Source organism: Diabrotica virgifera, chromosome 1 (genome assembly GCF_917563875.1).
Source record: "Diabrotica virgifera virgifera chromosome 1, PGI_DIABVI_V3a".
Taxonomy (NCBI): domain Eukaryota; kingdom Metazoa; phylum Arthropoda; class Insecta; order Coleoptera; family Chrysomelidae; genus Diabrotica; species Diabrotica virgifera.
In genome coordinates this window covers 121,681,989-121,707,719 of record NC_065443.1, presented here as the reverse complement: position 1 = coordinate 121,707,719, position 25,731 = coordinate 121,681,989, and the positions used below count along the sequence as shown (strand labels likewise).

At 33.7% G+C, this 25,731-nt stretch overlaps 1 protein-coding gene across 2 annotated transcripts in view; it reads left to right on the top strand.

Annotated features, from left to right (window-relative positions):
* Window positions 1-25,731, top strand: part of LOC114324337 (sodium-coupled monocarboxylate transporter 1-like) — an 81,256-nt gene that overhangs the window by 23,842 nt on the left and 31,683 nt on the right. For both annotated transcript variants that reach the window (XM_050643897.1, XM_050643892.1), the window contains exons 3-7: window positions 8,346-8,505; window positions 9,866-9,983; window positions 15,062-15,129; window positions 21,514-21,668; window positions 24,115-24,255. In XM_050643897.1, the coding sequence (XP_050499854.1) occupies window positions 8,346-8,505; window positions 9,866-9,983; window positions 15,062-15,129; window positions 21,514-21,668; window positions 24,115-24,255 (642 nt within the window). The remainder of the gene's footprint in view (window positions 1-8,345; window positions 8,506-9,865; window positions 9,984-15,061; window positions 15,130-21,513; window positions 21,669-24,114; window positions 24,256-25,731) is intronic.

Sequence of the window (25,731 nt, the reverse complement as noted above, 5' to 3'; positions counted from 1 at the left end):
CTGAGATGGATAATGGAACTACTTTACTATACAATAATTATAATTGTTATGTTTAACACTACCAATTAAAGAAAAATAATTTGGATGACCATCTGTAATCATCCGAACCATACGAATTCAACGTATCATGTATAGAAGCTAATGTTCTGGACTGATATTGCTTTGTGGTGTGTGCCTGTCTTACCAAACAACCCAAATATCAAAAATAACAAATATAAAATATAATCTAAAGTTTGTAAGACAAATATACATATGGAGAAAATATTAGTGACACACCAACAAATCAATAATGCCAGCAAAATATATAAATAATCAAATCAATAGCGTAAATAAAATACCTAAATACTGAAAATTATTTCTAGTTAGGTGTAAAATATAACCACACTAGAAAAAAATATATGCATATAGTCAATAATTAATTGTACGTGCAAACATACTACCATTGGTAGAAGGACTAAAAATCCATAATAATAGAACATAATGTCAGTCATGTATACTCATTCTAAATACACAAATAAGTTTCCAATAAAAATACAAAATTCAAACTAAAATATGAGCTGTACCACTAAAACTAAAAATGAGGTATCGAAATCAACTAATCAAAACCAAAAGCAGCATAAGTCTACCTGTTTAGTATTCGTAAACTTTTAAAGACCAAAAATAAATCAGAAGTAACATGTATACAAAGATATCAAAAAGTTAATAAAACAGAAAATTCCAATAAAAGAAAATTGAACTAAAAGAACTACTGTCTTAGAACCATAAAACGGTTGGCACCACGTATTGGGCAGCCAGTGTAACAAAAATAAGAAAACTTCTGTTGGAGTGATATACTCCAACAGAAGTAAGGAAAAGAAAAACTAACTAAACTGCTATTATGAAAAATGAAGAATTGACTGGGCTTCTACGTTGAGAAGCCGCAATAGGAAAAATAAAAAATACTACTTTGCAGTAGTACTGAAGAAAGGGGAATTAGAAGGGATAATAAGTAGACGTGGGAAGAGACAGAGGCAAACTGCTAACTACCAGATTTTTAACAATCTCTGAGTTAAACAAGTTCATATTATGTGACTCTAACATGACAAAAGTTTGCAAAAGTTATGTTCAACCTAAGATAACAACAATGTTACCTGTTACAAAATTACAGGTATAAATACCTTTCACTAACATATAGGGTACAAAATTACATAAGTCTCCTACCAAATGGTTATAGTACGCCTGCTACGTACAACTAAAGGAAAACCGATGAATATTAAAAGTAATATAAATAAATATATGTAAATAGGCATGAGCCTAACTAAGGGAAAATACTAAATGAATTAAGCAAAGTTAGATATACAATGAATAAAGTAGAAATGAAGTTGAGATAAATACCGACGATGACCTAAATTAACCGAACAAACGGAATAAAGCGAATAACAGTAAAATATTTGGGAAACAAGCTAGTAATATTACAAAATAAATTTACCCGAATTACATAAACCAATATCAAAGCAATAATAAAGTATTAAAAACCTAATTTTCTCTAGGCTTATTCCTGTGCACAAGAAGTTACCGTAGATACAAAGTTTGGGAACCAAATAATCTAATATACAAATATGTCAAAAAAAACCAGAGGTAACCTAAATCTGGAAAAAAAACATAGTGTATTTAACAGATAGTCTGTAATATAAAAAAAAACCAATAGTTACTAAAACACCTCACTAAATGTTCCCAAACGAGGTTGCGGTTGCATCCTAGAAAATGATGCACCAGGATGGTGCGACCCCATGACTCCTGTAGGCCCAGGTGCCAAGACGAAAATTGAGCTGGAACGCTCCCATAGCTTGTTCCCAAAAAGACGTATTCCCATGATGACTTGACTGTGGCTGTAGTGGTTTCTCTAGGTGGTCAAATAAGGTCTATGACTTCATGGTAGGGTTTCTCCCAAATGGCGAATATTTTTCAGTATTTAATTATTTTTTTAAAAATAATTACAGCGCTAAAAATGATAATATAACGGGTGGACCGTTACAATCCCCTCCTACTCGAGAAAAAAAAATTTTTAACCAAAAAAAATTTTTTTTTTTTAAACTTCAAAATATTAACAACTAAATTTACAATAGTCTAACAATCCACGTTGATTCGCAAGATTACTTCTAAATATAAACTAATGGTCAAGGAAAAATAAATCAATACATGACTCAAACTCATACTAAAATGTTACTATGTTACTCTCTGCTACCAAATATTAACATATATTGCTCAAAAGTCAAAACAAAACTAAATATTGTACTTAAGTTCATAATAATAACTGAGTGTCGAATTGGGCACTAAAACCAAAATTGAACTATCCATGGACATCAGATTTATAAAGGGTATATCCAAGAACGGAACAACCAGGAAAAGGTGTGAGCCAATTCGAACCATATCAAAAGTAAATGTACCAAAGTGAATAAAAAAAATCAGTAACTAAAATAGGTAAAGAATTGAACACTTTATCCAAAACTGAACTAACAATGGACACCAGATTCATAATAGTATATCCAGAGAAGAACAATCAGGAAGATTTATGGAACAATTCTCACTAATGTCAAATAATACCAATAATAAACATACCAAAGGAATCCAAAACTCAATAACCAAAATAAATGTGGAATCGGACACTTAATCCAAAGTCGAACTATCAGTGGACACCAGATTCATAAAAGGCATATCCAAAGAAGAACGACCAGGCAAATTTATGGACCAATTCACACCAATACTAAACCACATAACAGATCAGGTCTACGTACACCCACATCCGGTAGTACGAACCTATCCAACTAAATACACAAAATAAATGAAGAATCGGACACTTATCCAGAATCGGACTATCAATGGACACCAGATTTATATAGGAGTATATCCAAAGAAGAACGATCAGGCAAATTTATGGACCAATTCTTACTAATACTAAATAAACTAAATTATTGGATCCAATGGTAACTAATACTGAACAAAATAAATAAATTAGGTCTACATACACCCTCATCCGGTAATATGAACCTATCTGAACTAAGTAATCCAAAATAAGTCAGAAAAAAATTACTAACAGACTAAGTAACAGAGATGTAACCAAACTAAATCAAAGGTAAGATAAATACCTAAAGTGTATTGACTAAAGTATTCTAGAAAATACATAACTTAATTCATGCTGGTATTCGCGAACTATAGCATGTTGCTACAACAGATGTATGAGAATAACCAGACACAGATAAGGTACTAATATAAGAATAAGTAAGAAAGAAAACAGAATGAATAGTGAACTTACAAGGTCTATGGCACTATGATAAATAATAGGAAGAAAAAAAAAATATGATAAGTGATAGGGAAAAAAAATTGACGAGAACGAGCACAATTTTAAATAAAACTGCAAATTCATGCGTTCTCACATACGTACATAGAATTATTCAGGAAATATTCCAGAATCTGAATAACAAAACTAATGCCTACGAAAAGAAGTGGGAATATACTCAAATGAACAACTCATTTGTCTAAACACCTCAAATACTAAATTAAGGGATCTACGATGTATAGGGATAGTCAACAAACAGACATACTATGAAGTACGAGACGTAATATCAACTAAACACTTCCCTATCAAAGGGTAAAAATGTAACTGGAATAATTGGACTAACACTAGAATGATTAGGACCTGTTGCAGACATTTCCTGACCAGAAATATTATGATAAATAAACATCTGCATACTCAGCCATGAAAGACATAGATTACGAAATTTAATCGAACAGCACTGGCCAGTTACCGAACAACAACTTCGAACCCACGCATTCACAAATCAGAGTATCAACAGACCAATTCATAAGTAGAAATATGGAAGACTCAAGAATTCACATATACATCAACATTCCAAACTAATTCCAGAATCATACTGTGTAGGAACTAAGGATCTGAATTATTATAAAGCATTTAAGATATTGGAGACAAATGTCAATAGAGTAACCCAATAACAAATTAAAAAATACACCATCTTTCCAAAATGGCAAATCCAATAACAAGATATAAAAATAATAAAAAATTAGTAAGTAATCAAATATTCAAAATGATATAACCTGAGATATGGTAGTTAACATAGTTCCATCATAATATCCATTATTAAACAAGAGTACTTGTATGAGCTTACCTATCCCAATATATACCTAAATATCATAATAATCAACAACCCTTCTAACTTAGGGGTTAGGTGTGCAAAAACTAGACAAAAATACAAGTGAAGTTTTTATTAATTGGATAATCCTACTGACAGGATTAGCAATTAATAATATTGACTCATAATAATAATTAAAATACATCATGTATAATACCAAAAAAAAAATAAACTCATACATAAAGTACTACATAATACTTAAACCAATAAGTAATAAATTCATAAATAAAGTCATCAACAACAAAGCCAAAGATGAAATCAAGCAATGTATGTAGGTACCTGCATTATCAGATGGTAAAAAAAAATCAGACTAAAATTTCTAACCATACTAACGATTGAGCTAAGCTAAAGACAAACAGAAGAAGAGATTAGCTTGAACGACACCGTTAAGTTAATCTTCCTCTGAGGATTGTTCTAAACTTAATAGAAAAATAGTATCAATGTTTCCTAACTAATAAAGAATTTATATTTGAATCTCAACCTAAAGTATCTGATTTATAAAAGCATTAAGTACATTATGGTACCCACATTGATATAATATTATTATCAACAATAATAAAACTAGAAACTGAGATGGATAATGGAACTACTTTACTATACAATAATTATAATTGTTATGTTTAACACTACCAATTAAAGAAAAATAATTTGGATGACCATCTGTAATCATCCGAACCATACGAATTCAACGTATCATGTATAGAAGCTAATGTTCTGGACTGATATTGCTTTGTGGTGTGTGCCTGTCTTACCAAACAACCCAAATATCAAAAATAACAAATATAAAATATAATCTAAAGTTTGTAAGACAAATATACATATGGAGAAAATATTAGTGACACACCAACAAATCAATAATGCCAGCAAAATATATAAATAATCAAATCAATAGCGTAAATAAAATACCTAAATACTGAAAATTATTTCTAGTTAGGTGTAAAATATAACCACACTAGAAAAAAATATATGCATATAGTCAATAATTAATTGTACGTGCAAACATACTACCATTGGTAGAAGGACTAAAAATCCATAATAATAGAACATAATGTCAGTCATGTATACTCATTCTAAATACACAAATAAGTTTCCAATAAAAATACAAAATTCAAACTAAAATATGAGCTGTACCACTAAAACTAAAAATGAGGTATCGAAATCAACTAATCAAAACCAAAAGCAGCATAAGTCTACCTGTTTAGTATTCGTAAACTTTTAAAGACCAAAAATAAATCAGAAGTAACATGTATACAAAGATATCAAAAAGTTAATAAAACAGAAAATTCCAATAAAAGAAAATTGAACTAAAAGAACTACTGTCTTAGAACCATAAAACGGTTGGCACCACGTATTGGGCAGCCAGTGTAACAAAAATAAGAAAACTTCTGTTGGAGTGATATACTCCAACAGAAGTAAGGAAAAGAAAAACTAACTAAACTGCTATTATGAAAAATGAAGAATTGACTGGGCTTCTACGTTGAGAAGCCGCAATAGGAAAAATAAAAAATACTACTTTGCAGTAGTACTGAAGAAAGGGGAATTAGAAGGGATAATAAGTAGACGTGGGAAGAGACAGAGGCAAACTGAATAGAGTTGGCTAGCTATAGATGCAAGAGAGCAACTTGACACTCAAGGATGGATACGGCTCGTTTGCATGCCTGTCGAAGAACAGTAGCTCTATGTAGATAGTAATAATGACTAGAAGATGAAATAATAAAATAAGAATAATATACTGAAAATGAATGGAGGTGAATAATGACTAAAAACGAACAAAATAAATAAAACTATCTAATCATGGGCGCCATGAAAATGATCTTCGATCATTTTCCCAGGTATCTTACACTGCTTTCAAATATTAAATATATTAAACCTGTAATAATGAACATAAACGAATAATAAAATAATTGAAATACAAAATAAATACATATTTATTAAAAATAACTACTAGATTTTTAACAATCTCTGAGTTAGACAAAGTGTATATCATGTGACTCTAAAATGACATAAGTTATAAAAAAAATTATCTCTAAGATAACAACAATAATGTTATCTGTTACAAAATTACAGGTATAAGTACCTCTCACTAACATATAGGGTACAAAATTACATAAGTCTTCTACCAAATGGTTATAGTACGCCTGCTACGTACAACTAAAGGAAACCGACGAAGATGAAAATAATACAAATAAATAGGCCCAAGCCTCACTAAGAGAAAATACAATACTGAATAAAGCAAAATTAAATATACAAATGAATAAACGTTATAGAAGTGAAGTTAAGAAAAATACCGACAAAATGACCTAAATTAACCGAGCAAATGCAATCAAATAAAGTAACGACGAAGTAACCGAACAAACGAAATAAAGCGAATAAATACAATATTTGGGAAACAAGCAAGTAATGTTACAAAATAAATTTACCCGAATTACATAAACCAATATCAAAGCAATAATAAAGTATTAAAAACCTAATTTTCTCTAGGCTTATTCCTGTGCACAAGAAGTTACCGTAGATACAAAGTTTGGGAACCAAATAATCTAATATACAAATACATATGTCAAAAAAAAACAGAGGTAACCTAAATCTGGAAAAAAAAACATAGTGTATTTAACAGATAGTCTGAAATATAAAAAAAACCAATAGTTACTAAAACTCCTCACTAAATGTTCCCAAACGAGGTTGCGGTTGCATCCTAGAAAATGAGCATCACTATGATGCACCTCCATGCCCCCCCCGTAGGCCCAGGTGGCAGGACGAAAAGGAGCTGGAATGTCCCCCAAAAAGCTTGTTCCCAAAACATACTCCCAGTTTGACTTGGCGGTAGCTGCAATAAGGTCAAGGTGGCTTCCCTAGGTAGTCAAGGTGGGTACGACATCACATGAGGGTTAGTTTTCTTCCAAACGGCGGTTAATTTTTTATTCCTCTTCCACTGATGGTACTCCCATCCTTACTCCAGGAAACCCGTACTCCAGGAAACAAGTGGTGGTAACTTTTTACTATACTTCCAAACTTAGTTGAAATAAAAATTAATTTCGAAGAAATTAACCGCCATTTACGGTACTAACCACCAACACCAACCTGTCAACCTCGCAGCCACCGGCCAAGTCCCTCTCATTCCTCCCACAGTCAGCGAGGAAAACGTCAAACTCTCACGGAACACGAATTAAACGACAAGGAACGGTTCAACAACTATGTTCCGTACAGTGTGACGTCACATGAGAAGTCCTTTACGATAAATTAAAGAATTTAAATGGGAGGTCAAGAGAAAATAATTATTTTTTTAAAAATAATTACAGCGCTAAAAATGATAATATAACGGGTGGACCGTTACAATACATCTGCATGTGTTTGTGAGCTTGGGGACGTTTGTTACCGCCCCCGATTGTACATGCATATGTATTTGTCTGCTGTCTTAACTACTTTTATGTATGTCGTTCAATATTGGCTTGATCTTAAGGATCTTTAGCATCTTTTACAACCAGATATTGTTCTAACTCTGGTTTTTATTTGTAGCATTTAGTGACTTGTAACCGTAGACCTGAAGATGCTCTGCATACTTTAGAGAGCGAAACCGGTCGTCGAAAGGGCCAATCAATGATTGAGAGTACGTCTGTTTTTTTTACTTCATTCAAAATGAACTCTCACATGCAACCCATTCAACATTTAAAAATAAAACTTTATTGGGATTAAGTTCTCTGGTAACACCTTCGTGGTTTCTAAAATTTTCAAACCAACAGATCCTGGAACAAAGAAGTGAAGGAGATCTAAAAGTTGCATCACATTTCTCGCCTGTCCAGCGCGGTAAAATTCAAACGAAAAATGGTCTCGCATAAGTACTCAGGAGTAAATCTAATATAAATTAATAATCATTTCGTTGTAAAACGAAACAAAAGCATGTTATTTGATTATGAATCGATACGGGCAGCCCGATTTTTAGTTTGTTCAGAGATAATTATATATATGCACTCTCTGATGATAACCTAATAAGGTTTGAAACTGGTTAGGGTGCTTATCGCACTCTCTGAACGAACTGAAATATAAGACGGCTCTTGTTTCGTTTTACAACGAAATGATTATTTATTTATTAATTATAAAATATAATTAGGATTCTATTTATAATTTTATTTTTAAACTAAACTAAATTCATTTTTTTTTCAGCTCAGTTAGTGGTATATCGCTTTTAGGAATTCCCACAGAAGTGTATGTTTATGGAATCCAGTACAATTATATTTTAGGAGGCTTCGTTATTGCGTCAATTTTGATGGGATACATCTTCTTACCTGTTTTTCAAGGTCTACAATTGACTTCAACTTATGAGGTTAGTAAGTTAGTTTTATTGGCATCAACTTATGAGGTGTATCACTTACAAATGCACGAAACACATTTACTTAAAAGAAGAATTATTATAAACGAGTACTGGCAACGTTTATCCAAAGAACTGGAGTATAATTTTTATGGCTTACAAAAATAAATCTGGTGTTTTATAAGAGGTTAAAGAGCGGGGATGAAGGAATTAGTAGGCCCCAAACACTTGAAAATGACGATAGACTAAATAAAAATAATTGCGACAAAGTATCCCGCACAAACCTTATGGAAATTAGGTCCCAGTGGATTTCGTTCATACTTTGCGAAAATACCCATTGAAGCATCCTGATAAAAAGTTCTTATGGGCACAACTCAATCGTATGAAGGATTTTCAAGATATAGAGGCACAAACTCGGAAAATTATAAGATTTACTGGGTATTCCAATTCCCTGAGTTACTGGTTATCTGGCAACATGTAGAAGTTTGGATCAAAAAAAAGTACTAGTAGTCTAGGATTTTGTTCTGGCTATCCAGTGGCGACCTTTACTTTGACCTTGGCCTTCAACGGACGTCATCTTCTAGAGTTTCTAGGGTTTTCGGCATTAAATTGATATAAAAAGATTACTCATGGGTTTTTGGGATCGCTAAACACGAATATGCCATCAGAATTTGAATTCCAGAGGACGTGGTAGCCACGTCCACTGCAATGGACGCCATCTTCTAGAGTTTCGATGGTTTTCGGCATTTAATTGATGCAAATGAACCATCGAAACTCTAGAAGATGATGTCCCTTGCAGTAGCCCTGGCCACCACGTGCTCCGGAGGTCAATTCTGATGGCATATTCGTGTTTAGCGATCCCAAAAAGGCCATGAGTAATCTATTAATATCAATTTAATGCCGAAAACCCTCGAAACTCTAGAAGATGACGTCAGTTGAAGGTCAAGGTCAAAATAAAGGTCGCCATTGGATAACCAGGAAAAAATCCTAGACTACTAGTATGTACTTTTATTTAATTCAAACTTCTATATTGCCATATAACCAGTAACTCAGGGAATTGGAATACCCAATAAATCTTACAATTTTCCGAGTTTGTGCCTCTATATCTTGAAAATCCTTCATATGATTGAGTTGTGCATATAAGAACTTTGTATCAGGATACTTCAAAGAGTATTTTCCCAAAGTATGAACGAAATCCACTGGGACCTAATTTCCATAAGGTTTGTGCGGGCTACTTTGGTTTAACACTGAATCCCCAGATTAGCTGGATTTACTCAAAATAATGTTGAGTAGGATGGTAATTTCTAGGGGATTTTATTAATGACTTTATTAGAATGTTATTATTATTAAAACAATAAATTTGTACTCTTTTTAGTATCATGAAAGGAGATTTAGTAAAGGTGTCAGATTATTTGGTTCATTACTATTCAGTATTAAGATGCTGTCTTGGCTGCCACTAGTGATATATGTGCCAGCTCTCGCATTAAACCAAGGTAAGGAAGTTTTTAGCCTCATTTATGTAAAACTGTATTTATTAAGTAAGGCAAAGTTTTCAACCTAATAGAAACATTAATAATATTGAAAAATATTAAAAATATTACTAAAAGATTTTTAATTGAAAACTTATTGTTCCATTTCCCTGGTAACACCTCCATGGCTTCTAAAAATTGCAAGCCAGATGGATGCTGAAGCGAAGAAGACAAGAGGGAATTCAAAAACTTACAATTCACTACCCCGTCTGTTCAGCTGGTAAATTCCAACTGAAGATTGACCTAGTTACTCAAAGGAGTAAAGACCAATATAAAAATAAAATAAAAATTCCATTTGTACTCAGTTGCAATGCGAAGGCAAAACTGTCTTATTTTTTACTTAGAACAGGGAGCTCAAACCAGAACTCTCGACGATTTTCGACTCTATTTGGAGTCATCATCAGAGAAGCGTAAGTTTGCTGCTCTCTGCCCGAAGTCACAAAACTACGAAAGCTTATCCCCGTATTGCAACTGACGTTTATGGAGTAGGTGACTAGCGTCATCTGGCAACTGAAAGGCAAAGTTTTTAACCTAATAGAAACATTAATAATAATAAAAAATATTAAAAATATTACTAAAAGATTTTTAATTGAAAACTTATTGGTCTATTTCCCTGGTAACACCTCCATGGCTTCTAAAAATTGCAAACCAGATGGATGCTGAAGCGAAGAAGACAAGAGGGAATTCAAAAACTTACAATTCACGACCCCGTCTGTTCAGCTGGTAAATTCCAACGGAAAATGGACATAGTTACTCAGAGGAGTAAAGACCAATATAAAAATAAAATAAAAATTCCGTTTTTATTCAGTTGCAATGCGAAGGAAAAACCGTCTTATTTTTCACTTAGAACAGGAAGCGCAAACCAGCACTCTAAATTGACGATTTTCGACTCTATTTGGAGTCATCATCAGAACCGTGTTGAGCTGCCCCCCCCCCCCCCCACTTGCAAAAATCAAAAAACAAATAGCCCTGATTTATGAGCTATTTATGAGCTCTCATATTCCGCAAACTAAAAATTTTGAGCTCGTTCCACTGAGCAGGAATTTGATACTTTAATGGGGGGGCTGAATCAGCCCCCCACTACTTAAAAATAGGAATATTGAATCGGTTTTTGCAGCAGAATTACGAGCTATTTATGAGCTCTTGAAATTATATAGTTTAGATTTTTGAGCTCATCCCCTTCACCCCCAAACAACCCTTTAATTGATTTAACTTAAGAGAAAAATGCTGAGAAAACTTAAAATATATTGTATTGCGGATATAATTCCTATAGCTTATATACTCTAAGAATAAACTATTAAATCACGTGCATTTCGATTATTGAGCTACAACCCCTTTGCAAGAAAACCACCCTATCTTCCCGGCTTAAGAGAAAGTTGTACTTAAAATGCATTAAACTAATTATTTGGCGACTACATATCATTGAATAATTTATAAGCTTCCAAATTACGCGCATTTAGATCAGTAAATTGCAATTTATTATGTATAGTGCAGTCACTGAAGGTAAAAATCAACAATTACCTTCAATTTCGGTGAACCTTCATCGATTTTCACGAAAATTGGTCAGTGGTTAGAGGATACGTCAAGAAACGAAGGTGACATGGTACCACCTTGCGCATTTACCCTGAGGATGGATACCGCCCCTTCATGGGGGTGAAAATTATTTTATTAAAAATAACTGTACAAATCAATAAAAGAACAAATTAAAAGCAAAATTTATTATATAAAGTTAATAAAATAAGTCAATACTTTTTAAGTTATTAAAGATCAAAGATTTTAATTATTCGTGAAAAAAATGCATTTTATGAAGCGGTTTTTCGTAAATCACTGAAAAACTGTAAGTTTTTACAAAAAAGTTAATAGTAGTTTAATTCGTATAGCTTATATTCTAAGAATAAACTCTTAAATCACGCGCCTTTCGATTACAGAGCTACAACCCCTTCGTAAGAAATCCATCCCATATTCCCGGCTTAAGAGAGAGTTGTACTTAAAATAATTTAAATTAATTATTTGGCGACTACATATCGTTTAATAATTTATGAGCTTGCAAAATATACGCATCTCAATTATTGAATTGCCATTTTCTTTTATAGTGCAGTCACTGAAGGTAAAAATCAACTATGACCTTCGATTTCGGTAAATCTCCATTCATTTTCACGAATTAACAATAACAACTTGGGGTTTTAACCTGGGGTATATGTCACCCCTTCTCGGGGGTGAAAATTACTTTATTAAAAATAACCCCACAAATTGAGAGAGGGACAAATTGTAAGCAAAATTTGTTATATAATGTGATTAAAATAAATCAATACTTTTTGAGTTATTAAAGATCAAATATTTTAATTTTTGTGAAAGAAAATGCATGCTTCAAAGCGATTTTTCATAAATAATTCAAAAACTGTAAGTTTTTACAAAAAAGTGTTCATCACTAAAATTGAAGCTAATAAAAAATATAATAAATTGCTTACTTGAAAAACCCTTTAATGTTAATTTAAAGTAAGTTATTGGTAATTAAATGTATATTGTTTCTGCGACTATTCAAATCTAAGGATTCAAGCTTAAATAACGGGAAAGAGATGCATTTTATAACACTTAGGTACTAAATACTTGTCAAATTACTTAGAAATACCTACCAAAAATGAGCTCCAGAAAAAGTTGATAGCATCAAAATCCGCTCACCAATTTTCGTGAAAATGAATGGAGATTTACCGAAATCGAAGGTCATAGTTGATTTTTACCTTCAGTGACTGCACTATAGAAAGAAAATGGCAATTCAATAATTGAGATGCGTATATTTTGCGAGCTCATAAATTATTAAACGATATCTAGTCGCCAAATAATTTATTTAAATTATTTTAAGTACAACTCTCTCTTAAGCCGTGAATATGGGATGGTTTTCTTGCGAAGGGGTTGTAGCTCAATAATCGAAAGGCGCGTGATTTAAGAGTTTATTCTTAGAATATAAGCTATACGAATAAAAGTACTATTAACTTTTTTGTAAAAACTTACAGTTTTTCAGTGATTTACGAAAAATTGCTTCAAAATTGAAGGCAATCGTTGATTTTTACTTTCAGTAATTTTCAGATTTTTACTTTCACTATACAAAATAAATTGCAATTTACTGATTTAAATGCGCGTAATTTGGAACCTTATAAATTATTAAATGATATGTAGTCGCCAAATAATTAATTTAATGCATTTTAAGTACAACTTTCTCTTAAGCCGGGAAGATAGGGTGGTTTTCTTGCGAAGGGGTTGTAGCTCAATAATCGAAATGCTCGTGATTTAATAGTTTATTCTTAGGGTATATACGCTATAGGAATTATATCCGCAATACGATATATTTTAAGTTTTCTCAGCATTTTTCTCTTAAGTTAAATCAATTAAAGGGTTGTTTGGGGGTGAAAGGGATGAGCTCAAAAATCGAAACTATATAATTTCAAGAGCTCATAAATAGCTCGTAATTCTGCCGCAAAAACTGATTTAATATTCCTATTTATAAGTAGTGGGGGGGGCTCACTCAGCCCCCCCCACTAAAGTATTAAATTCCCCGCTCAGTGGAACGAGCTCAAAATTTTTAGTTTGCGGAATATGAAAGCTCATAAATAGCTCATAAATCAGGGCTATTTGTTTTTTAATTTTTGCAAGTGGGGGGGGGGCAGCTCAACACGGGTCATCATCAGAGAAATGGACCAGGTGCCACCAGGGAAATGGACCAATAAGTTTTCAATTAAAAATCTTTTAGTAATATTTTTAATATTTTTCAATATTATTAATGTTTCTATTAGGTTGAAAACTTTGCCTTTCAGTTGCCAGATGACGCTAGTCACCTACTCCATAAACGTCAGTTGCAATACGGGGATAAGCTTTCGTAGTTTTGTCAGGGACTTCAGTCCAAATTCATGTCAATACCAAAGTAGAATCAGTAATGTAAATAGGGAGAAAAGCTACACAGCTACCCCTACAGTGAGGTGGCCTAACCACAACCATGCTAAAGCGAAGGGTGTTTCTTTTTCCCAAATCACCCGACGCAAAGATCATAGCCTCCCCGCGTATGTCACACGTTGGGGAGGGGTGGAGGAAAAACCTGGGGGTCAGATAGGTACCGATCCAAAATGACTCGCTCTTTTGGAGCGTGACCGGTCTGATTTTCGGACATGTGGGTCCCGCTGATTAGCAGCGGTACACACATGTTCCTAGGGGGTGGGATGATCGGCGAGTGTGAGTGAGTGAGTGTGAGTGACTTCGGGCAGAGAGGAGCAAACCTACGCCCCTCTGATGATGACTCCAAATATAGTCGATAATCGTCGATGTAGAGTGCTGTCACGTGCTGGTTTGCGCTCGCTGAATTGAATAAAACTGAATAAAAATGGAATTTTTATTTTATTTTTTTGTATTTATTGTATTTTAGTAAATTATATACTTTAAAAAGTGTGATTGAAGGATAATATTATGATCTGTTTATTATTCGTTATTAGCACTATTATTATTTGCAATTATTAAATATTTATGATTATTGCGTTACTCTGCACATATGTTCTACTTCAAGTGCCATCTCCCCTAAGGAGCTTGGCAATTAACATAGCTATTCGGAATTTAGAGACGACGACACTGAATAGTCTATTTGATGTACATCCATACTATTTTCTCACTATTTCTCATGTTGCGCAGCCAAAATATTCTACGTCTACATATGCTTCTTTTTTCCTTGGATCTGTCTCTACATAATCAGTTAGAGAAAGCTGTATTTCTTTCCAATCGTAATATGTCCGAGATGTTTCAATTTTCTTCTACCAATAAAGTAGACTTTTCCAAGTAACAAGATATTTACTCAACACACATACTACACTAGGTATCTGAATGCAAAATCAACTGTACCATGAGAATGGTCATTCGTTGTCGAGGCACTAAGCTAAATAAAAAACTATAGCCTATTCCCATAATACACATAATATTTAATTCTATCTGTATGTTTGATGTAATTTTAAGCATAATATTAATTTAAACAAAAGTACTTTGTAATTTTAACTCTTTTGTTTTAGTGTCTGGAATAAATGTCCATTTTATAACACCAACTGTTTGTGCCTTTTGTGTGTTTTATACTTCGTTGGTAAGTTAAAAAAAGTTTCAGAACACTTTAAAAATAACTAACAAAGTATTAATGTATGTATATTAGTTCAATTAGTTCATAACCTCAGAACAGGTTAAGTTAAACACTAGTAAAACTCAATAGAGAAAGAACTCAAAGAAAATAATTTAACATGGAACGATGCAAAAAAGATAGCAAAAAACAGAAGAGAATGGAGAAAACTAGTAAACAAAATTGGACGGAACTCAACAGATGATGCGTGGGACTAGCAACCTCACCATCATTCCCCATGCTACTTGAAACACCGCAAGGTGCCCTTTGCTCCACTTGGAGATGTATGATATATGATGATGATGAAAACTCAAAAGATGTACATCTTAATGCAGTGCCGGATTTAGGGTACTTGCGGCCCTAGGCCAAATTACCCCGAGCGACCCCCGATAATTTCACGATTAGGTAATTAAAGCATAAAGCACATTTTATATTAATACATAACGTTTCTTTTAAGTTTACTTTTTAAAATTGGTACAACATACAAAGCATAACATAAATGAATAGAAATGCCAATAATGTTTGCCAGTATGCCAATGTCAACAATCTATTTGAATATGTTACATAAATAGGTTGAAATGTTGTATTCACTAATAAATAATCTTGGTTTGCAAATTTGGCTAATTCCCCAAAACAGCTCTAACAACAATTTCTATATTTATAGAAAATATATAATTACAAAAATTAGCTAACAGCAGTTATTTATTGTAAAATTATTAATATTGCTAAAATTATTATATCATAAATTAGCATTTCAGTTAATTTTTAAAATTAAATATTTGTTTCATTTGGGGGGAAAAGTACAGGTGACAACAAAAGACTAAAAAAAGCCGAGTTGAAAAAACATTATAAGTAAAAGAAGAAGCAATATAATATGAACTGTAATGGTAATAGGCTACGGTGCTGAAACATATTAAGAATACAACAAATAAACTTCTGGATCGTTCAATTCTCACATTATTCTCTTATACTAAAAAAGGTCAATGTCATGTCCTTAATTTGGATATAGCTGGATTAGTGATTCTTTCCAAACTAAAACGCGTGCGGAAAAGTAGACTTTTTTGCACGCTCGCTCGTAGAAAAAATCTTTAATCAAATCGTTAAAATCTAAGGCTTGAGAAAGCTCAGCATTTGAAACAAAACTAGACAAACTAGACAATCTATAATCTTCGTCAGAAGTCGAGTTCCTCAAGTAGTTTTTGATTATTTTCAACACGCTGAATGATCTTTCTCCAGATGCATTAGATATCATCATAGATAGTAGAATGCGCAAAGTTGTGTCCATATTCGGAAATAATGTTTTTTCACGAATACTGTTTTTCACGAATGAGTTTCAGATAATCCAAGAGTCTATTTCTCTGAGGCTTGGTGATCTTGTTGTCATGAGGTTCTTTTTTTTCATCAAATATACCTTCAACAAAGCCTTTGAACTGTACACACTCTTCTCCAAAGTCATCATCTATGTCGATTCGATACTTTTTAGCCAAAATAGAAGCTGTTGCCCTGATTTCTTCATTGCAAATTGACGATAAGTTGATCAAAAATCCAAATTGTTCATTAAGAGTGAAATAAACTTCGGACCTTTCATTCAATTCTGAATAAAGCCTGTCAATTACATTGAAAGTATTAATCTTTGTCTTCTTTGCCATTAAAGTGGGGTTCAGTGGATTCAACTTTGTCTTCGCCAGGGAGAGCTTTTCTTTTCGGGAGTCTTTTAATTTTAAGAATAAAGGTTTCAATTTCTTTCCCTCTTTTTTCATAGGAATCAAAGTTGCCTCTCAGACTCACTACGTAATCCTTTATATGTTGCAAGTCACATTCAAGTCTGTAGCAGTTTTTTGCAATGTTTTGCTACTCTTGTCAAAACGTTGTACAATATCTTACCATAATATTTAGTAGAATAGCATTCTCAAATTTGAAAAATTGCTCATTAATAATTGTTATATTTGCTTGTACATAAATTCATCACATTCCTAGAACTTTCCACAATCCACCTCCAATATGTAGCCTCCTATACCCTGGCAAGCGTTAATATTTCTTTTCGATATGAACGTTGGCTATTTTAATTAGATTGTATTGTTTATACACAAAAGTAATGTTCTCGATATATAATACAGTAGCGGTAATTATTAATTAATTTTGAAAATAAAAATTCAATTTTTTTACCAAAAAAAAAAATTTTTACAAGACGCTGCGGCCCCCTTTTGCTTGCGGCCCTAGGCCGCGGCCTAGTCGGCCTAGTGGTAAATCCGGCACTGTCTTAATGTAAGCAGTATAAATAATACAATACCAATTTTGGTACATAGGGCTGAAACATTGATTTTATCCCAAAACGACGAGAGACTACTTGGCATCTTTGATAGAGAATTACTTAGAAATATTTCTTTTTCTTTTTCGGATTTTTCCTATGAGTTCGCCGGTTTCGTCCTCCACGACACTATTCTCCCAGTCGTTATCTCTGAGATCTGTATCTATCATAGCATTTCATATGTAAGATTTCCATCTCATAACAGGTCTTCCTCTTCTTCTTCTCGGTCTGTCTCAGTTCAGTATTATTTTCGGCAACCTGTGCTCCGGCATTCTTCGTATATGCCCGCACCATTGCAGGGCTCTGTTTTCCAACTGTAACTGAGCACTCTACTTCCGTTCTGTTCCATATTTCCTCTGTTCTTATTCTATCCTCCCTGGTGATTTGTAGACATTTCCTATTTTCACATAAACACCAACTCAACTGTTCTTATTTTATTTCGTATTGTTGTTTTCGTTAGTCATACTTCCGCTCCATATAAACTTTAAACTACATTCAATAAGATTATGTGTTTCAAATACATAATCTTATTGAATCCACTACATTAAAACGCAAATAACTTGAAAACTACTTACTCTATCGCATTGAGACAAAGGATGATATTTACGTAAAAAGTAACGAAGAATCAAAAAACATGCCGAAAATGATTATTATGACAGTGGCGTAGGTTTGTAGGGGGAAAAAGGCGAAAAGGAAGTATATATCCCTACAGCACGCCTCTGGTAACAGCGGAAAACTATCTTTTAAGACTAGTTAAAGTATCCTATGTAGCATGTGTAAACTGTGTGTCAAGTTTGAACAAAAAATATTAAAAGGTGCTTTAACCATGGGCTAAAATTGTTTTAGAACATTTGTAATAAAACACTGTATCTCGGAAGAATATTTTATTTAAGTGTTTTGGGTTAAATCTTCGTATTTTGTGCTAAGGTTTCTCCAGTCACGTTATGGACAATTGTTAATGAAACACCCTGTATACAAGTAGTCGGCTTTACACATATTTATCTTGAGTCCCCATAGCTCATACTCTTCCTTCAATTTCAATTCAATAACTGTGGAAAAGATTCTTACTATTAAAGGCATTACATTGATACCTCTATAGTTGAAGACACAAGTGCATGAAGAGTCTATGTGACAGTTGCAAGTTATTGAGAAAAATGAAGTTAAAGTTTTTATACTAGAACTTTTTTACTATATGTAAGATCTAAATAGACTAAATTTATAGGATAGGTTGTAGTCCTAAGACTAATATATTTAAAATAAAAATGTATACCATTTTTATTCAGTTGCAATGCGAAGGCAAAACAATCTTACTTTTCAATTAGAATACGGAGTGCAGTCCAGTCCCTTGAATCGCGATTTTCAGCTCTTATTGGAGCCTTCATCGGAAAGAACGTAGGCACTGTTCTCCATATTTTAACTGATTCGCATCGAGAGGTTTTCCCACCCATTGCAACTGAAGTGATGATAGTAGGTGGCTAGCGCCATCTGGCATTGAAAGACGAAGTAGTTTTCAATCCTAAATCCTAATAGTAAATTATTAATATTGAAAATATTAAAAATATTACTAAAAGATTTTTAAATTGAAAACTTATTGGTACACTTTCCTGGTGACATCTCCAAGACTTCTACAATTTGCAAGTCAAATGGATGCTGCAGTGAAGAGGAGAGGGAAGGAATTCTACACTATACAATTCACATCCCCCGTCTGCAGCTGGCAAAGTTCCAACGGAAAAATGCACCTAGTTACTCTACGGAGTAATACGACTATAAAATCAAAATGTATACCATTTTTATTCAGTTGCAATGCGAAGGCAAAACAATCTTACTTTTCAATTAGAATACGGAGTGCAGTCCAGTCCCTTGAATCGCGATTTTCGGCTCTCATTGGAGCCTTCATCGGAAAGAACGTAGGCACTGTTCTCCATATTTTAACTGATTCGCATCGAGAGGTTTTCCCACCCATTGCAACTGAAGTGATGATAGTAGGTGGCTAGCGCCATCTGGCATTGAAAGACGAAGTAGTTTTCAATCCTAATAGTAAATTATTAATATTGAAAATATTAAAAATATTACTAAAAGATTTTTAAATTGAAAACTTATTGGTACACTTTCCTGGTGACACCTCCAAGACTTCTACAATTTGCAAGTCAAATGGATGCTGCAGTGAAGACGAGAGGGAAGGAATTCTACACTATGCAATTCACATCCCCCGTCTGCAGCTGGTAAAGTTCCAACGGAAAAATGCACCTAGTTACTCTACGGAGTAATACGACTATAAAATAAAAATGTATACCATTTTTATTCAGTTGCAATGCGAAGGCAAAACAATCTTATTTTTCAATTAGAATACGGAGTGCAGTCCAGTCCCTTGAATCGCGATTTTCGGCTCTTATTGGAGCCTTCATCGGAAAGAACGTAGGCACAACTACTTCGTCGACTAATATATTTATTAACACTATTAAAAAAAACTTAAAAAAATATTTATTATATATATTTTTTATATAGGGTGTCCCAAAAGTAGTGGAACGGTCGAATATTTCGCGAACTAAACATCGGATCGAAAAACTGAAAAATACGTGTTCAATCATTTTCAAAAATCTATCCAATGACACCAAACACCAACCCCCACTACACCCCCTGGAGGTGGGGTGGGGGGTAACTTTAAAATCTCAAATGGAAACTCCTAGTTTTTCTTGCAGATTTGGATTCGTTACGTAAAAGTAAGCAACTTTTATTCAAGACATTTTTTCGAACTGTGGATAGATGGCGCTATAATTGGGAAATACAATTTATCCTGATACCATAGGTAAATTATAGAAACGGTCTAATATCTCGAGAAATACACTTCCAAATGAGAAACCAAAAAACAGGTTTTTAATATTTTTCGAAAACCTATCGATAAACACCAAAAATGACCCTCCATCCCACCCCTGCAGAGGGGGTGGGGGGTAAATTTAAAATCTTAAATAGCAACCCTCACTTTTTATTGCAGATTCGAATTCGTCGTGAAAAATTAAGCAACATTTATTCGAAACATTTTTTAAAATTGCTGATAGATGGCGCTAATAAATTGTATTTTTCCAATTAAAACGCCATCTATCAACAATTCTAAAAAATGTTTCGAATAAATGTTGCTTAATTTTTCATGACGAATCCGAATCTGTAATAAAAAGTGGGGGTTGCTATTTAAGATTTTAAAGTTACCCCCCACCCCACTTCCAGGGGGTGGGTTGGAGGGTCATGTTTAGTGTTATTCGATAGGTTTTCGAAAAGTATTAAAAACCTTTTTTTTTGGTTTCTCATTTGGAAGTGTATTTCTCGAGATATTAGACCGTTTCTATAATTTACCTATGGTATCAGGATAAATCGTTTTTCTCAATTATAGCGCCATCTATCCACAGTTCGAAAAAATGTCTTGAATAAAAGTTGCTTACTTTTACGTAACGAATCCAAATCTGTAAGAAAAACTAGAGGTTTTCATTTGAGATTTTAAAGTTACCCTCCACCCCACCTCCAGGGGGTGTAGTGGGGGTTGGTGTTTGGTGTCATAGGATAGATTTTTGAAAATGATTGAAAACATATTTTTCAGTTTTTCGATCCGATGTTTAGTTCGCGAAATATTCGACCGTTCCACTACTTTTGGGACACCCTGTATATAAAAAGTGTACATAGATCCTTTATGCACTTACATTTTAAAGTTTACTGTGTACATCGATTCTTTACACTCTAGTAACTTAGAAAATAATAATTTTAAAACGTGTTTGGCTTGTTTGAAAGATTTTTAGGTTCGAACAACTTAGTTTTAACATAAAAACATGTTTTGAAAAATTTGTCACATAGACCCTTCATGCACTTGTGTCTTCAGTTATTTGTTGACATTTTGTCAACTTTTTTTTTTTTTTAATTGGAAGACATGTGTGATATATTCCATTCATTTGGAAACTTATTTCCTTCGAAATATTGTTGAGACCATAAATGAAAATGGGTTAATTTATTTTTTTGTATTTTGTACTTTGTTTTCAGTTAAAAAAAAGGTTCATTTTTAGGGTGGTTTGAAAGGAGTAGTTTGGACTGACGTAATTCAGTTAATACTGATGTTTGCAGCTCTAATATTGGTGGTTATCAAAGGTACATTAGATGTAGGTGGATTTGGAAACGTATTTAAAAGAAATTGGGACAGTGATAGAATTGAAGGTCCGAAGTAAGTATAAATTTTTCTCATTACAGTATATTGTGAAAAACAAGCACCAGCGTAACAAGAAACAACAAACCATGGTTTTGTCAAGAAGTCAAAGAACTCGCAGAAAAAAAAAGGGAAAATGCTATCTGTGTTTCAAAAGCACTGGAACGCAGGAACAATGCGCCATCTATATAGAAACAAGAAACAGAATAAATTCGCGAATAAGAGCAATAAAAAGAGCGCATTGGATCAAGTTCACAAGTGATATGGATCACGACATCTATGGCGCATAGAGGAAAGTTTGGAAAATGCAGAAAAAAACAGAAAAAACCAGTGACTGAATTTGTACAGACAAAGGGGATACCAACTGAGACATGGGAAAATATTTCAGAGAACTCTACAAAGGTGAAGACGCCAATGACGAACACGATTACAATACAGAAGACAGGTATATCACTAAAGAAACTGAAGTAGAAGCGAGAATGAAGATCTTAAAGAATAGAAGATCGCCAGGTACTGATGGAATACCGAACGAACTGCTGAAATACCGCGGTCAGAAACTCACTAATTGTCTCTTAACAGTGTTTAACAAAATCTTAGGCAGAGCAGAGATACCACAAGATTGGCACACCAGTATCACAATACCGATTTTTAAGAAAGAACAAAGGTCATGCCCGACAACTACAGAGCAATAACTCCCTTAAATACGACAATGAAGTTATTCACAGGAATACTCAAGGATAAATTGGAATCACAGATAAAGGACAGAGAAGAACAGCAAGGATTCAGAAAAGACAGGTCGACGACAGACGCAATATTTGTCATGAAACAAGTGAAAGAGAAGTCGATAGAATATAACAAATCTGCATATATTTGCTTCGTAGACCTAACGAAAGCATTTGACAGAGTCAGACTTAGCGATATAATAAAGAAAATTAAGCAAAACAGGATACCGGCAAACATTGTTGAAGTCATAAAACAAATGAACAATAACAACACAACAAAAATTAAAACAAACGACACCACTACGGCCAACATACCAACACCAGGAGGAATCAGGCAGGGAGACAGCCTCAGTCTATTTCTATTCAATATGCTAATGGATGAAATAATAGAAGATGTGGAATCGCTACAACTAGGATACAGACTCGGCCACAGTAGAATCAATATAGTGTGCTATGCGGATGATGCAGCCCTGACTGCAGAGGACGAGGATGACCTACAAAGACAACTTTATCGATTCTATCAAGCATGTCGACGACTCAACATGAAGATATCCACGCAGAAAACAAAATGCATTACCATTGCGAAAGACCCAATTAGATGCAAGCTCGTGGTAGAGGGGAAACCCATAGAACAGCTAAACCAGTTCAAATATCTAGGTGTAGAGTTATCAAGTTATCATGACCCAGCTAGAGACCTAAGAGGACAAATTAACAAGGCCGCTGTCTTGTCCGGATGTTTGAGAGATGTGGTCTGGAATAACCCATATATGAGAATGGATAGTAAAGTTAGAATTTATAAAACTTGCATCAGACCTGTTATGACCTATGACACTGAATCAAGAGAAGACACCAATAGAACCAAACTCATGCTACGAACAGCCGAAATGAAGACACTGAGAGCAACAGCAGGGAAGACAAGGAGAGGTAGAATACGAAACAACATCATCAGGGAACAATGTGGCGTGCAAGATGTAGTCAGATGGGGCAGGCAAAGACGAAGTGAATGGCTCAGTCATGTAAAAAGAACGGAGGAGCACAGACTACCAAGAATTGCTCTAGAAGGAAAACCAGCTGGCAAGCGTCCACCGGTGAGACCAACAAAAAGATGGAGAGATAGCTGGCAGTCTACCTCTTAAGAAATACTTCAACGTCGGAATTAACAGATCGACAGATCTACAACAAGTATAAGAAGCAGTATGTTGTCCAGAATATTTATATCGTCTGTAGCCGAGTATTTTCTTATACTTGTCCGGACCGTTAACAATTCAATATTCACAAGAATAAATAATTATTTTATTGACGACTGCTGAATTCCTTATCGAGACTGTCTATTATAGAAAATAAAGTCAGATACGTACAGTCATACAGACAAAGTTAAAAAACCAACAAATAGACCAGGAACCCAAACTTTTCACCTCGCAATTTTTACAGAATGGATCGATTTGCTCGAAAATTTTAGAATAAGTAGTGGATAGTCCAAGGATCAAAATCTATATGATTCCGAAAGGCGCTCATATAGATTTTGATGCTTGGACTATCCACTAATTATTATTCTCAAATTTTCAAGAAAATTGATTCATTCTGTAAAAATTGCGAGGTTTTGTCCTATTTTAAGCTTCATTACTTGGACTAAAAGGGAATGCCTTGCACATCAGAACACGTTAAAGTATGCATCGGTCATTTAAAAATCAAAATTTATTAATAACTAAAATTTAAATAATTTAAAAGTAAAATATCTTAAGTTTTGATTTAGATCCCTTATCAAGACATACAATATGGACTTTGGTTATTGGAGGAACGTTTTTGGCGGTACAGACATCAGGAGTCAACCAAAATATGATTCAAAGATACCTGTCATTACCATCGTTGAAGCATTCTAGAAGGTAAATAATATCTTTCATGGAATATTTTATATAGTTCTTCCACTCTATCTTTTCCCATGCATCAAATTATTCACGAATTACTTTTTATACTAGGTATCTTTTTCACTCATAGAAACTGGTATCGCAAAATTAAGCCGCTTGTCCATAGAAACCACAATAGGTTTAACAAGGATAAACAATACGAAATGTCTTCGATAGTTTGTTTACTATGAATTTTGACGTTTATCATTTTCAATGACAGAGACATTAGAGCAGGGGTTCCCAAACTGGGTGGCGCCCCCCCCGGGGGACGTGAGGACATATCAGGGGGGGACGCGAGACAAGTTGAACATTAAATTCAATTAATTTTTTTTCTAAAATTCAAAATTAACCGCTTGTTAAACTGTGTCTGGTAACGCAGTGTAGGCAAAAGTTATCTCAAATACCTTTTTTGACAACACTGTGAAACGCCGCATTGATCATATGACCGAAGACATGCAAAACCAGGTATAGTCCATTCTTTAACGGTAAAATATTGCAAAACCTCTAAATTCTAAAGAACCGCTCCGATTTAGATAAAATTTTGCAAATAAGCTCATCTTATCCTTCTCTTCAAAAGTGATATGACTACAATGTGTGCTTTTTATTTTTAAGGGGTGAAAACTACCCTTTTTTTCCAAAAATTAAAGACAGCAGTTATAAGCATTATTTAAATCAAAATTATGTGTGGGTATGTTAAATAGTATGCTAAATATAGGAATTTGATTGTTTTCCATATTGAAATGTATTTTATAGTTTATAACTATTTTTAAACCCTTAAGAACTACCCTCTAAATAAGAATTTGTATAAAAAAATATTTTGTAACTTTAAATTAGGTAATGTTGCATTTTGTAGTGATTTAAACTTTATTTTATGTTCACAATTTAGTTTATTAGGTATTTAATATTCTCAACCCTAATAAACTACCCCTACTAAGACATTTATTAGATTATTAACTCACGGTAAAATATTGCAAAACCTGTGAATTTTAAACAACCGCTTGAGTTGACATGAAATTTGGCATTCACTTAGCTAATAAATCAAAGAAAAAAAGTAATATACAGTGGAACCTCGATAAGTCGGATTAATTGGGACCGCGGCCGATCCGGGTTATCGAAAATCCGGGTTCGCCGGAGAATATGGTAAAAATTACTAAAATATAGTATACTTACAGATAAACTCCATTATAATTGCAAAAACGTGAAATACATATAATATGCACAGTCATGGGCGCCCATATAAAAATTTTCAGGGGGGCCAAACGTGAAGATTTTGCATATTACATTTTGTACGCTATGGATAAAAATATATAGTTTAAAGCATCCGAAAAGCTAGGGGGGCCACGGCCCCCCTGCCCATGGACATGGGCGCCTATAGTATTGGGCGCAGTATTGTTCATTTATTGGTAAAAAACTCAGTCAAACTGAAAAAATGTTTGTTTTGTCTGATGAAAATCG